This window comes from Gossypium hirsutum, chromosome D05, assembly GCF_007990345.1.
Source record: "Gossypium hirsutum isolate 1008001.06 chromosome D05, Gossypium_hirsutum_v2.1, whole genome shotgun sequence".
In the NCBI taxonomy this organism is placed as follows: Eukaryota; Viridiplantae; Streptophyta; class Magnoliopsida; order Malvales; family Malvaceae; genus Gossypium; species Gossypium hirsutum.
The window spans coordinates 26434683-26448344 of NC_053441.1; the positions used below are offsets into that span (position 1 = coordinate 26434683).

Genomic DNA, 13662 nt, shown 5'->3' on the forward strand with positions numbered 1-13662 from the left:
TTAATTAAACAGGGCCGTTACAAGGAAAAAAACACCCACCTTCTTCTACCCTTAACCTAACTCTATGCTACCACATCACTGCTCTACTTATTTAAGGATTTCTTTTTTCTTACATGCTTTTGCATGTACATCTCTCTTAACACTTCCCATTCACCATTTCTTCTTTGTTTTTCTCTCCTTTTGTTTCCATTCACTAAGAAACACTGAAGTTATGCTTCATACCCATATCGTAAATTGATACACTTTTGTTTTTATCCCAACTTTCCTAGAACGAAATTCATCTTTCTTTCAGGTTTGTTAGTATTCTTGTGTTGTTTACAGAATTGGGTATTGGTTTTCTTTTTCTTTTCTTTTTTTTTAAGCAAGAAGGGAAATTCTCGTTTTCCTTTTTTTGGATTGATTTTGTTTGGTTTGTCAAGTTTGATAAAAAAAAAAGTTGTCTTTTTTCTAGGCCGGTTGGGTTTGTAATTTTGTTGCTTGAGGTTTCATTTTGGTAAGGTTGGTAAACAATAATTTTTTAACTTTTGGAGAGTTTTTAATGATGAGCTGTTTTGCTTTCTGAAGTTATGCTTTTGTTGAAATGAAATGTTTATGTGATCTTTCATCTTTGGTTACTGGAAGTGGAAGTGGAATCAACCATGAATAAATTATCATCTTTAGCACTAAAAGTTTGATTTTTTTGATACCATCTTCACTAAAATAAGCTATAAGAGTGTAAGGGAAAATTTCACACTGTTGATCATACCAAATTCTGGTATGCACAAGCAAAAATAGCTTTATCATAGCATTTCTTTTTGGTTTGGTTTCAATTTAAATTTGTTTGATCATGATGTTGGTTCATTTATATGTTTAAGGAATCACAGTTACTTTTGAAGTCTCAATTCAGAATTAGACTGCCATTACTGAAACCTTGCACCCATTGATGATGGTTGTTTTTGATGATATGCAGTATGTCTGAGGCCCAAAGAAGGTCAGCTGTGTCTGGTGGAAATAATGGATACGTAAATGGGGTATTGCCAATCCGGAGCCCGGCTACAATATGTGAAGTAGATGAATTTTGTTCTGCACTTGGAGGGAAAAAGCCGATCCATAGCATTTTAATTGCGAACAATGGAATGGCAGCTGTCAAATTTATACGTAGTATTAGAACGTGGGCTTATGAAACATTTGGTACCGAAAAGGCAATCCTGTTGGTGGCAATGGCTACTCCTGAGGACATGAGAATCAATGCAGAGCATATTAGAATTGCCGACCAGTTTGTGGAAGTTCCCGGGGGGACAAATAATAATAACTACGCCAATGTGCAGCTCATTGTAGAGGTGTGTATAGTGACCTCCGGTAACATTTGCTTGCTTCCGAATTGTTCTTATGTTGATGAATTGCCTCTCAAAAAGCTTGTTTTAGTTCAAAGTACAAAGGAAATTTACCACTCTTATGATGTCCTTGCTTTAAATAATTGATTTTCATCCAAATGATTCTGATACATACGACTTCATAGATGTCAATAGCTCAGTAACAGATGTTTGCATGTAAAGTCCTAGGACATTGTCAGAGAACTGATAAGCAATACGAAGGTTTCTTTTTCTTGCTACTAAAGGTTCATTGGAGTTAGTTCCCGCTTACTATGTTTAATTATATGATGAAATTCTATATTTTTTGTCTAATCATATCATGTGTTACTCAGATGGCAGAGATAACACATGTTGATGCGGTTTGGCCTGGATGGGGTCATGCATCAGAAAACCCTGAGCTGCCCGATGCACTGAATGCAAAAGGAATCATTTTTCTTGGGCCTCCATCTGTTTCTATGGCAGCATTGGGAGATAAGATTGGTTCATCATTGATTGCCCAAGCAGCAGATGTACCCACCCTTCCATGGAGTGGTTCTCATGTAATTATCTTATTTTTTAATATTAAAAAGTGTCCTTTCCATGGCAGTTTCTCATGCACAGTGCTACATTCCTGTTTTCCAGGTGAAAATTCCTGCAGAAAGTTGCCTAGTTTCTATTCCAGATGAAATATATAGTAAAGCATGCGTTTATACGACAGAAGAAGCAATTGCAAGTTGTCAAGTTGTTGGTTATCCCGCAATGATTAAGGCATCTTGGGGTGGCGGCGGTAAAGGCATAAGAAAGGTTCATTCATTCATGAAATGTTTTGATTCTCTGACAATTGCAATTTTTACTTATATCCAATGCTCTAGCTCATTCCCTTTTAAACTAACTGCTCTTATTTTGGTAAAATTATCATTGATTTAAACACTTTTCATATTATTCGAATTGGTTTGAAGTTTTTGCATGCCTTGTGATGTTTGGTTTTCTAGGTTCATAGTGATGATGAAGTTAGGGCACTATTCAAGCAAGTGCAAGGCGAAGTTCCAGGTTCACCTATATTTATAATGAAAGTTGCTTCACAGGTGAGATTTTAAGCAACGATTCATTTCACAGAAATGGCAGGAATATAGATGATTTTTTTCTGACAAAACTGTTTGGTATATATATTCTTTCCTGAATTAGAGCCGGCATTTAGAGGTCCAGTTACTTTGTGATCAGTATGGGAATGTTGCTGCTTTGCATAGCCGTGACTGTAGTATTCAGAGGCGGCACCAGAAGGTCAGTTTGTTTCTTTGAGGCTATATTTGAATGTTAGTCTTCCATAACAAAAGTGATTCCAGTCAAAGGGAGTTTAATGCTTCAGTTGCATCATATTTGAGACTTAACAAGATCTGACATCAGCATTCTTTATGTGAAATAGATTATCGAGGAGGGTCCAATCACTGTAGCTCCGTGGGAGACAGTAAAAAAGCTGGAGAAGGCAGCTAGAAGGTTAGCTAAATGTGTGAATTATGTTGGAGCTGCAACTGTTGAATATCTTTACAGTATGGACACTGGCGAGTACTACTTTCTAGAGCTCAACCCTCGGTTACAAGTATGTCATAACGATTTTACCCATAGTTCTAGAACATGTCATATGGAGTTAGGTGCCACATTCAGCCAATCAACTTTGTGCTTTTGCTTTTCTGTTTGTTTTATCCTTTTAGTGTGGTCCTGCAATATATTAATTGTATCTTCATTCGGAAAGGATGTTAAATACAAGTGCTAGCTGGTTTCGGAATCAGTATTGAGCTGAAATAACCATTTATAAAAGCATTCAGTTTTACAACCACAAAGGGTGTAGATTTATTCTACAACATGGTTGGTGGATTCTTAAATTATTTTGGTTCAAAGAGGTTAAGAAGAATCTTGTGATTTATTTGGCGGACGGATTTTTTGCCTTCTCACTTTCCTTACATAATCAATAATTAAAAGCTTTTGCAACAGGTGGAGCACCCTGTAACTGAGTGGATTGCCGAAGTGAATCTGCCAGCTGCTCAGGTTGCGGTCGGGATGGGTATTCCTCTATGGCAAATTCCTGGTATGATGCCAATATTCAATACTTCTCGTAAACCCTTTTTCACATGATCATGTAATTTATGTAAATGATAATTGTGTGCTTGATTTGATTAGAAATACGGAGATTTTATGGAGTGGAACATGGTGGAGGTTATGATTCTTGGAGAAAAGTTTCTGTTGTTGCCACTTGTTTTGATTTTGACAAGGCTGAATCAACAAGGCCTAAAGGTCACTGTGTAGCTGTGCGTGTGACGAGTGAGGATCCTGATGATGGTTTTAAACCTACCAGCGGAAAAGTACAGGTCAGCCTTACTAAGTTCGCAAAAAAATAAGTTGTACTTCAAATATCTCAATTAGTGCTTTGTTTGCTTCATTTATTTTCTTTAAGTTTGTATTGAGCTCCATGACTTTGTACAGGAGTTGAGTTTTAAAAGCAAGCCAAATGTGTGGGCTTACTTCTCTGTCAAGGTAAGCTTTATTTTTCGGAAAAAAAATTTTGGTTTATAGAATCTAAAACTTAATGCAATGATTGTGCAATAATACTTTACAGTCTGGAGGAGGCATTCATGAATTTTCAGATTCTCAATTTGGTAAGAATTACACTGATAAATTTCGATTTTTCTATGAATGTTTTTGGACAAGATAGCCGCTTTGTATATAGCTATTCCTTACAAAGATATCATTATTTCTGATAAGAGTGAAATCTTACATTAGGACATGTCTTTGCTTTTGGGGAATCCAGAGCTCTTGCTATAGCAAATATGGTTCTTGGGTTGAAAGAAATTCAAATCCGTGGAGAAATTCGTACAAATGTTGATTACACAATTGATCTTTTACATGTATGTTTATCAAATGAACCATCGTTTTTCGTTATAAAAATGTACGACTTTAGGACTACCAACCACTAACAGCTAAAATGCTATACAGGCTTCAGATTACCGAGAAAATAAAATCCACACTGGTTGGTTGGACAGTAGAATTGCTATGAGAGTTAGAGCAGAAAGGCCTCCGTGGTATCTTTCAGTTGTTGCCGGAGCTCTCTATGTAAGTGCTCATATATCAGCATTCAATGTTCTTATTATAGAGTAAGTATTTTACACTGTTTATTTATCTCAGAAAGTGTCGGCCAGCAGTGCAGCTATGGTTTCAGATTATATTGGTTATCTTGAAAAGGGTCAAATTCCTCCCAAGGTACAGTGCTAAGCCTGAGTTGCTTCTTTTATGTAGGTCTTTGTTAACATACTGATGTCTGTTGGTCTTGATTTCAGCACATATCACTTATGCATTCTCAAGTGTCTTTGAACATTGAAGGAAGCAAATATACGGTATGAGTTTTCAATTATGTCATTGTACCACTATTTTAAGGATTCCTTTTCTAATTCTCAAGAAATTCTAGAGATTTTGGGTATCATGTTGATGAATCATGCATATTAACATTTTGAAAAAAAAATGTTTTTAGATTGACATGGTTAGAGGGGGAACAGGAAGTTATAGGTTGAGAATGAATGAGTCGGAGATTGAGGCAGAGATACATACATTACGTGATGGTGGTTTATTGATGCAGGTAAGCATTTTCCCTCTAGCATTTTACTACATGTTTTACTTTTGCTTATGTTCTTTATTTCTTTTGCAGTTATTAGAACCTCTTACTGCTGGTCTTTGTATTACAACCGTCCTTCTGATGCTTACTTTTCAATTTATTATAGTTGGATGGAAAAAGTCATGTCATTTATGCAGAGGAAGAAGCCGCTGGTACTCGCCTTCTAATTGATGGAAGGACTTGCCTGCTACAGGTGCAACATATCCCTTTCTTTCATACACTTTGAATCCTCCCCTTGACCCAACTTGAAGGAAAAAACAACCCCACGTTTTCCTTTGGTCCAAGAAAATAAGTTGTGAGGTTATTATTTATGATTTTCTTCTTGTTGATTATCCCCCTTTATCCAGAAAGATCACGATCCTTCAAAATTAGTGGCTGAAACACCATGCAAACTGCTTAGATTCTTGGTTTCTGATGGTAGTCATATTGATGCCGACACACCTTATGCTGAGGTTGAGGTTATGAAAATGTGCATGCCTCTTCTTTCACCTGCTTCAGGAGTTATTCAAATAAAATCATCTGAAGGTCAAACAATGCAGGTAATATGTTCTATATGAGAAATATAAAAGTTGAGTTTTTTGGGAAAACTTAGGAAGCCCTTGTTCTTGCAGGCTGGTGAGCTTATTGCTAGGTTGGATCTGGATGACCCTTCAGCTGTTAGGAAAGCTGAACCATTCCAGGGGAACTTTCCGGTACTGGGGCCGCCCACTGCAATTTCTGACAAAGTTCATCAGAGATGTGCTGCAAGTTTAAATGCAGCCCGCATGATTCTCGCTGGTTATGAGCATAATATCAATGAAGTGAGTATTTCTCTATCCCACAGTAATCTCAAGGGGATGAAATAGGCCAGGAATCACAAAATTCTCTTCCGCAGTAGTTTTTCCCTTTTAAACTTAAGTGCCTTTAACTAACTAGCTCTCAAACCATGGGTTACAGGATTTTGACTTTTAATTCCTTAAAGTTTTTACAAGTGATATATAATATATGGCTAATAAATGGAACTAAAGAGTTCAGAATGCTACAATATCAGCCAAACTTTAAATAATGCTTACTGAAAATAATTGTCAATTAAATATAAAAAGGAATAACAAAGAATATGAACTGTTCAAAGGTCTTAGTGATGCCTTTAGATAGAGAGCAAAGACTGAGTTAAAACATTCAATAAAGGGTGAATGGAAAAAGCTCGGATCCTAGGTCCAAGCCATTCTTAGATGTTCTTGAAATTTGATTCATGATATCAATTTGGCTGACACATGTTACAGGTAGTTCAAAGCCTGCTAAATTGCCTTGACAGTCCCGAGCTGCCTTTCCTTCAATGGCAAGAATGCATGTCTGTTTTGGCAACCAGGCTTCCCAAAGATCTTAAAAATGAGGTAAATATTCATTATCTAGAATTTATCTCCGCTTTGGTGCTTCGGGAAGTGACTTTATACGTGTATCTTTTGATCCAATTTTATTTTTATTATTACCATTGTATCAGCTGGAATCGAAGTATAAAGGGTTTGAAGTGATTCCAAGCTCCCAGAATATCGACTTTCCTGCAAAGCTATTGAAGGGAGTCCTCGACGTGAGTTTCCTTATCCCACAATCCTTATCTTGAAGTTCACTTTCTGTATTGGGAAAGTTAAACACTTAGGGCGTCTACTTTGGTTGCAGTCCCATCTATCCTCTTGTTCTGAGAAAGAAAGAGGATCCCTAGAAAGGCATATTGAACCATTGATGAGCCTTGTGAAGTCATATGAAGGCGGAAGAGAAAGTCATGCTCGTGTTATTGTGCGTTCCCTTTTCGAAGAGTATCTATCTGTTGAAGAGTTATTCAGTGACAACATCCAGGTAACTTTGTCGAAAAGAAATACATATTCTTCATAATGGTATTACTGTAGTGCATATATCTTTGTCATGGTTATTTCTTTTGACAATACAAATATGAATTGCCTTTATTTTGAAGTGTTGAGACATCAATGCGTAAATTTTGAACATCATATTTGCACTTCCCTATCTTGTTACAGCCTTCAAGTTTTCGAATGTTTGTTATTCTGTTTTCATGTTTATACAAGTCATTTCAATGCGATATCACAGGCTGATGTGATCGAACGTCTTCGGGTTCAGTATAAGAAAGATCTACTAAAGGTTGTGGACATTGTGCTTTCTCATCAGGTACTGCCCCTTTTATAGTTGGCTTTTCTGCCCTTTATCCTATCATAAAATATAGGCTAAAATAGCAAAACCCCCATGAACTTTACCAATTTACTTAAGTATAATTTTATTAAACCCAAATAAGCCCTTAACCATTAATTTTGCACCCAAATAAGTCCTTAATCTTTAATTGTACCAAAATAGGTCCTTAGTCTTTTAACTTATACCTAAAAAGCCCTTATCAACCGTCAGTTGAAATAAGGGCTTATTTGGTACAGATTAAACGTTGCAGGTTTATTTGGATACCATAAAAATTAGGGGCTTAGTTAACAGAAGTGGAATAGTTCAGGGGATCTTTTAATATTTTAGCCTAAAATATTCCATACTCATACTGTACGGTTTGTGCTTTGCTTGCAGGGTGTCAAGAATAAAAATAAACTGATACTCAGACTCTTGGAACAACTGGTTTATCCGAACCCTGCTGCATATAGAGATCAACTAATCCGATTCTCTGCACTAAATCATACTAGTTATTCTGAGGTTAGATATTTTACTAAGTTACTAATTTAATAGCTTACAATAATATGATTTACTATCGTGTTCTTTGTATTCATCATTTCGGCTTTCCAAACTCAATTCCTTGGAGGACAATATTTGATGTTTTCTCTTTAAGGCTTATTTTTGAATTTGTGCATATAGTTGGCACTCAAGGCTAGTCAATTACTGGAACAAACCAAATTGAGTGAACTTCGCTCCACCATTGCTAGAAGCCTTTCTGAATTAGAAATGTTTACTGAGGATGGTGAAAGTATGGACACGCCCAAGAGGAAAAGTGCCATTAATGAAAGAATGGAGGATCTCGTTAGTGCTCCTTTAGCTGTTGAAGATGCTCTCATAGGTTTGTTTGATCATAGTGATCACACACTTCAGAGGCGGGTTGTAGAGACATATGTTCGGAGGCTTTACCAGGTATTAAGGCTTAACTTTCACAGCCTCAGCTTATGTTATTTCGAGACCATTACATCATTTTTTAACTGTTTGTATTTGTCACCAGCCGTATCTTGTAAAGGAGAGTGTCCGTATGCAGTGGCATAGATCTGGTCTTATTGCTTCATGGGAGTTCTTGGAAGAGCATATCGAGAGAAAGAATGGGTCAGAAGAACAAATGTCTGTTGAGAAACATAGTGAGAGGAAATGGGGCGCCATGGTTATAATTAAATCTCTCCAATTTTTGCCTGCAATTATCAGTGTCGCTTTAAGGGAAACAACTCATAACCTTGAGAAAGCAACTCCACATGGATCTCTTGAGCCAACAACCTTTGGTAATATGATCCATATTGCACTTGTCGGCATAAACAATCAGATGAGTTTACTTCAAGATAGGTATATCGAGTGGTCCTCTGAAATTTGCTTGTATTGAAATCCATAGTTATATAAAATTATACAACCTATTAAAATCCAAAGGCAAGCGTATATCCAATAATAGTTGGAGTGGTTGATTTTCTATTTTTAAAAGTAACTTCTTGAATGTAGGACAAAATCATAGATTTTCTTGATCAAAATTCTACTTTTACTTTTTTTCAGTGGTGATGAGGATCAAGCTCAAGAGAGAATCAAGAAATTAGCGAAAATACTTCAAGATAAAGAGGTAGGGTCAAGTCTACGCTCGGCTGGTGTGGGGGTAACTAGCTGTATCATACAGAGGGATGAAGGGCGAACACCAATGAGGCACTCGTTTCATTGGTCAGCTAAAAATCTATATTACGAGGAAGAACCTCTTTTGCGACATCTAGAACCTCCTCTATCCATATACCTCGAATTGGTCTGTTATTTTAACTGGTACTTGTTTTCCTTCTAAGAAAAAAAATATTTCTATGCACCTTTGATCTGAGGACTGTTAATTCTTAATCCAGGATAAGCTTAAAGGCTACGAGGGCATAAGGTATACCCCATCACGTGACCGTCAATGGCACTTATATACTGTTCTAGACAAGCCACACCTGATCCAGAGGATGTTCCTCAGAACACTTGTCAGGCAGCCTACATCCAATGATAGGCTTACAGCATATTCGGGACATGATGTTGACATGATGCATAATCAATTGTCTATGTCTTTTACTTCAAAGAGCATTTTTCGGTCCATAATGGCTGCTATGGAGGAGTTGGAACTTAACGTGCACAATGCTACTCTAAAGCCCGACCATGCTCAGATGTACCTTTGTATCTTACAAGAGCAAGAGATAAATGATCTCATGCCTTATACCAAGTAATTAAGTCTATATTCTTATTTTTGTTCCCTTTCGCCTCCTCCACTTCTGCAAGATCGGTAAACTTCTTCTATTGCACCAGGAGAGTTGACATAGATGCTGGACAAGAAGAAGAGGCAGTAGAGACGATCTTAGAAGAACTGGCTCGGGAAATTCATGCGTTTGCCGGTGTAAGAATGCATAAATTAGGTGTTTGTCAGTGGGAGGTGAAGCTCTGGATAGCATCTTTTGGACGAGCAAATGGTGCTTGGAGAGTTGTAGTGACAAATGTGACAGGTCAGACCTGTACTGTGCATGTAAGTTTCTATCCGGTAAATGGTGGTGCTTCGAAAATTGTCCACCACACTCTAGATTAATGGTTTGAGAATTGAGAACTATATCTATTATCCGACTAGAGCTAGTCTAAACCTTAAGCTCATTGAAAATGGAGTTTAGATGAATATATGTAAAACAAATTAATATGGCCGTGTTATACTTTCAGATATACCGAGAACTAGAGAATACCAGCAAATACCAAGCGGTATACCATTCCCTTTCTGTAAGGGGTCCTTTGCATGGTGTACCAGTTAATGCCCACTATCAGCCTTTGGGTGTTCTTGACCGGAAACGTCTATTAGCAAGGAAAAATGGTACCACTTATTGCTATGACTTTCCATTGGTAAGCATAGTGCTATAGCATGCAGTCCATATTGGCTACTTTGCTTGTTCTTTTCCTTTTTTATGCACAATAACCCGTAGCAGATAAACTTTATCACTGAGAATGAAGCTACTTGCAGGCATTCCAGATGGCCTTGGAACAGTCATTTGCATCGCGATTCCCAGGCTTTAAAAAACCCAAAGATAAACTTCTTTGTAAGGTCACGGAACTTGTATTTGCTGACCAAAAAGGTTACTGGGGCACTCCTCTTATTCCAATCGAACGCCAACCTGGCCTCAATGATGTTGGCATGATAGCCTGGAGCATGGAAATGTCTACTCCCGAGTTTCCTTCTGGAAGAACAATTTTGATAGTAGCAAATGATGTTACCTTCAAAGCTGGTTCTTTTGGTCCAAGAGAGGATGCATTCTTTCTTGCCGTGACCGATCTTGCATGCACTAAGAAACTGCCTTTAATTTATTTGGCTGCTAACTCTGGTGCCCGTATTGGGGTAGCTGAGGAAGTCAAAGCCTGCTTTAAAGTTGGTTGGTCCGATGAATCCAGCCCTGAGAACGGTTTTCAATATGTTTACTTGACCCCTGAGGATTATGCAAGGATTGGATCATCTGTCATTGCACATGAGATGAGGCTAGCCAGTGGAAAGACCAGGTGGGTGATCGATGCTATTGTGGGTAAGGAGGATGGTTTGGGGGTCGAGAACTTATCAGGTAGTGGGGCCATTGCAAGTGCATACTCAAGGGCATACAAGGAAACCTTTACCTTAACATATGTGACTGGTAGAACTGTGGGTATAGGTGCTTATCTTGCTCGTCTTGGCATGCGATGCATACAGAGACTTGACCAGCCGATTATTTTGACTGGTTTCTCTGCATTGAATAAACTTCTTGGTCGTGAGGTTTACAGCTCCCACATGCAACTTGGTGGACCTAAAATCATGGCAACAAATGGGGTTGTACATCTCACTGTCTCGGATGACCTTGAAGGGGTATCAGCGATTTTGAACTGGCTAAGTTGCATTCCTCCTCATCTAGGTGGGCCAATACCCGTTTTAAATCCTTCTGATCCTCCAGAACGACCTGTGGAGTACTTCCCAGAAACTTCATGTGATCCTCGTGCTGCTATTTGTGGTACTTTAGATAGTAATGGGAACTGGAAGGGGGGTATTTTCGACAGGGATAGCTTTGTCGAAACACTGGAAGGATGGGCCAGAACAGTTGTGACAGGAAGGGCAAAGCTTGGAGGAATCCCTGTAGGAATAGTAGCTGTCGAGACGCAGACAGTGATGCAGGTTATCCCTGCTGATCCGGGACAACTTGATTCACACGAGAGGGTTGTCCCTCAAGCTGGACAGGTATGGTTTCCGGATTCTGCCACAAAAACAGCTCAAGCAATAATGGATTTCAATAGGGAAGAGCTTCCACTTTTCATCCTTGCCAATTGGAGAGGCTTTTCGGGTGGGCAAAGGGATCTTTTCGAGGGCATCCTTCAGGCTGGGTCAACCATTGTTGAGAATCTCAGAACATATGGACAACCTGTCTTTGTTTACATTCCCATGATGGGTGAGCTTCGTGGTGGGGCATGGGTTGTTGTGGATAGTCGGATCAATTCAGACCAGATAGAAATGTATGCCGAGCGCACTGCTAAAGGTAATGTCCTTGAGCCGGAAGGAATAATCGAAATCAAGTTTAGGAAAAAAGAACTAATAGAGTGCATGGAAAGGCTCGACCAACAGCTTATAAGTTTGAATGAAAAACTTCACGAAGCCAAGAGCAATGGAGGCCATGCCAAGGCAGAGTCTCTGCAGCAGCAAATACAATCACGTGAGAAGCAACTGTTGCCAGTGTACACGCAAATAGCCACTAAATTTGCTGAACTTCACGACACTTCTTTGAGGATGGCTGCAAAAGGGGTAATAAAAGAAGTTGTTGACTGGGACCGTTCACGCTCATTCTTCTACAGAAGACTGCGCCGGAGAATTTCTGAGAATTCTCTAGTCAAAACTGTAAACGATGCAGCCGGTAACCAACTGTCATATAAATCTGCAATGGACTTGATCAAGAGATGGTTTTTTGATTCCAATGTTGCAAAGGGAAGAGAGGATGCTTGGGTTAATGATGAAGCTTTCTTTTCATGGAAGGATGATACGAGAAACTACAACGAGAAGCTACAAGAGCTTCGTTTCCAAAAGGTATTGCTTCAGCTTACGAATATTGGCAGTTCAGCTTCGGATATGCAAGCTCTACCCCGAGGCCTTGCTGCCCTTCTAAGTAAGGTAAACCATCTTGCTTCCCTTCTAAAATATGCCTTCTTGTTTTTATAGCATTCTTGTCTATATCAGAACTGAAAATGATTGTTTTAATCCAACGCAGATGGAGCCATCAAGTAGGAAACAAATAGCTAACGAAATCCGTAAGGTTCTGAGTTGATTAGACCTCTTCATGAGAATAACGTCCAACAATCTTCTCACTCACTCATTTAAATTTTGGTAACTTGATGCGAGTTGATAATCAAACCATGCCTGTAGTGGAACTTCTGCAACAATTCAAGTATTTATGATGGCAATTCGGTCCAACTACATGAAGCTTCAAGAGAATTGGAGACGGTGGTGGAGTCTGCAGCAAAGTCCATAGCTTTCGTAAGCGTAAATTTAGGGGGGTCCAGGTTGATGGAGTATTAGATTTTTAGTGGCATTAGGAAATCATCATGCATCAGCAATCTAGTTTAATGGTTTTGCTGCAGATCTCATGAAAACTTTGCTTGTACGAATAGTTTCCATAATCTATGTTTACTCAAACTTGGCTTTGAGTATGTATCCAACGTAGGTATGTTTTATCTTTTATAAGTTTTTCCATGTATTTGTAAAGTTTGCAAGGGGTGATATCACAATACCATGTCCGAATATATGTCAGACACCAGGTATTTTCAGCAAAATGACGGAATATTTGTGAATGCAAAATTATCAGGTTTTGACATTTTGTATCACTAGTTTTAACCCACGTTAAGAATATCAGTGTTCATTTTAAATAATAAACATAATAAATATTAAAAATATTTAATAACATAAAATAATTTTATGGTAAAAGAATAGCATAAAATAATTTATAAAAATTTCGAATCACTCCATATTAAAATAATTTTATCTCTTTTTTTTTTAAATTATGATAAATTTAACTCTTAACATTCTATTTTATTACTTTGGCCTTATTTTTGGATATTTTGGTCATCCATTTTCAAAATTTAGTCATGCAATTTCTTTTAGATAAAAAATAACTAATTGAATAGTTAAAATTTTAACGACCCTAATATGGCGGCTTGCATCGTGGTCTACATGCACATCATTTCTAATGTGGATAATTTTAGAAAAATATCTATGAACATTTTTTAAGTTTATTGAACTTTTTAATATTTTTTTATTAATTTTAAAATTTTTATGAAGAATTTATGGATTGGCGCACAAATTGTCATGTTAATGCCATTAAATTTTTAACTTTTTCATCTAAAAGAAAGGAATTTGACTAAATTTAAAGGTCAAGGGTCAAAGTGATTAAAAAACTGGGCTGAAGTGACAAAAGAGGTCAATATTAGGGTTAATTGTATTATTATATCAAA

The 13662-nt window shown here is 37.7% G+C and overlaps 1 protein-coding gene across 2 annotated transcripts; it reads left to right on the plus strand.

Annotated features, from left to right (window-relative positions):
* The first annotated feature begins 47 nt into the window (after positions 1–47).
* LOC107900939 (acetyl-CoA carboxylase 1) lies at positions 48–13023 on the plus strand. 2 transcript variants are annotated; one of them, XM_016826734.2, is made up of 32 exons: positions 48–292; positions 950–1319; positions 1685–1891; positions 1974–2135; positions 2324–2416; positions 2517–2612; positions 2755–2928; positions 3321–3414; positions 3507–3694; positions 3810–3860; positions 3943–3982; positions 4107–4231; positions 4320–4436; positions 4509–4583; positions 4661–4717; positions 4852–4956; positions 5099–5185; positions 5340–5531; positions 5604–5792; positions 6255–6365; positions 6473–6559; positions 6649–6825; positions 7072–7149; positions 7546–7668; positions 7828–8097; positions 8183–8511; positions 8713–8950; positions 9042–9394; positions 9478–9691; positions 9877–10053; positions 10172–12325; positions 12423–13023. In XM_016826734.2, exons 2-32 carry the CDS (start codon positions 951–953, stop codon positions 12477–12479), a joined length of 6789 nt encoding a protein of 2262 aa, XP_016682223.2. In that variant the 5' UTR covers positions 48–292; position 950; the 3' UTR covers positions 12480–13023. The 2 variants fall into 2 exon arrangements, with proteins under 2 accessions (XP_016682223.2, XP_016682238.2); XM_016826749.2 differs by lacking the exons at positions 48–292; positions 950–1319; positions 1685–1891; positions 1974–2135; positions 2324–2416 and having other exon boundaries at positions 2533–2612; positions 2755–2825.
* The last annotated feature ends 639 nt before the right edge of the window (positions 13024–13662 follow it).

Bases quoted from the DNA above. Each gene is read 5' to 3' on its own strand.
- LOC107900939 (XM_016826734.2), top strand. From the start codon at position 951: ATGTCTGAGGCCCAAAGAAGGTCAGCTGTGTCTGGTGGAAATAATGGA. The intron at 1,892-1,973 runs GTAATTATCTTA...CCTGTTTTCCAG, and splicing joins TTCCATGGAGTGGTTCTCAT to GTGAAAATTCCTGCAGAAAG. The intron at 2,613-2,754 runs GTCAGTTTGTTT...TATGTGAAATAG, and splicing joins TTCAGAGGCGGCACCAGAAG to ATTATCGAGGAGGGTCCAAT.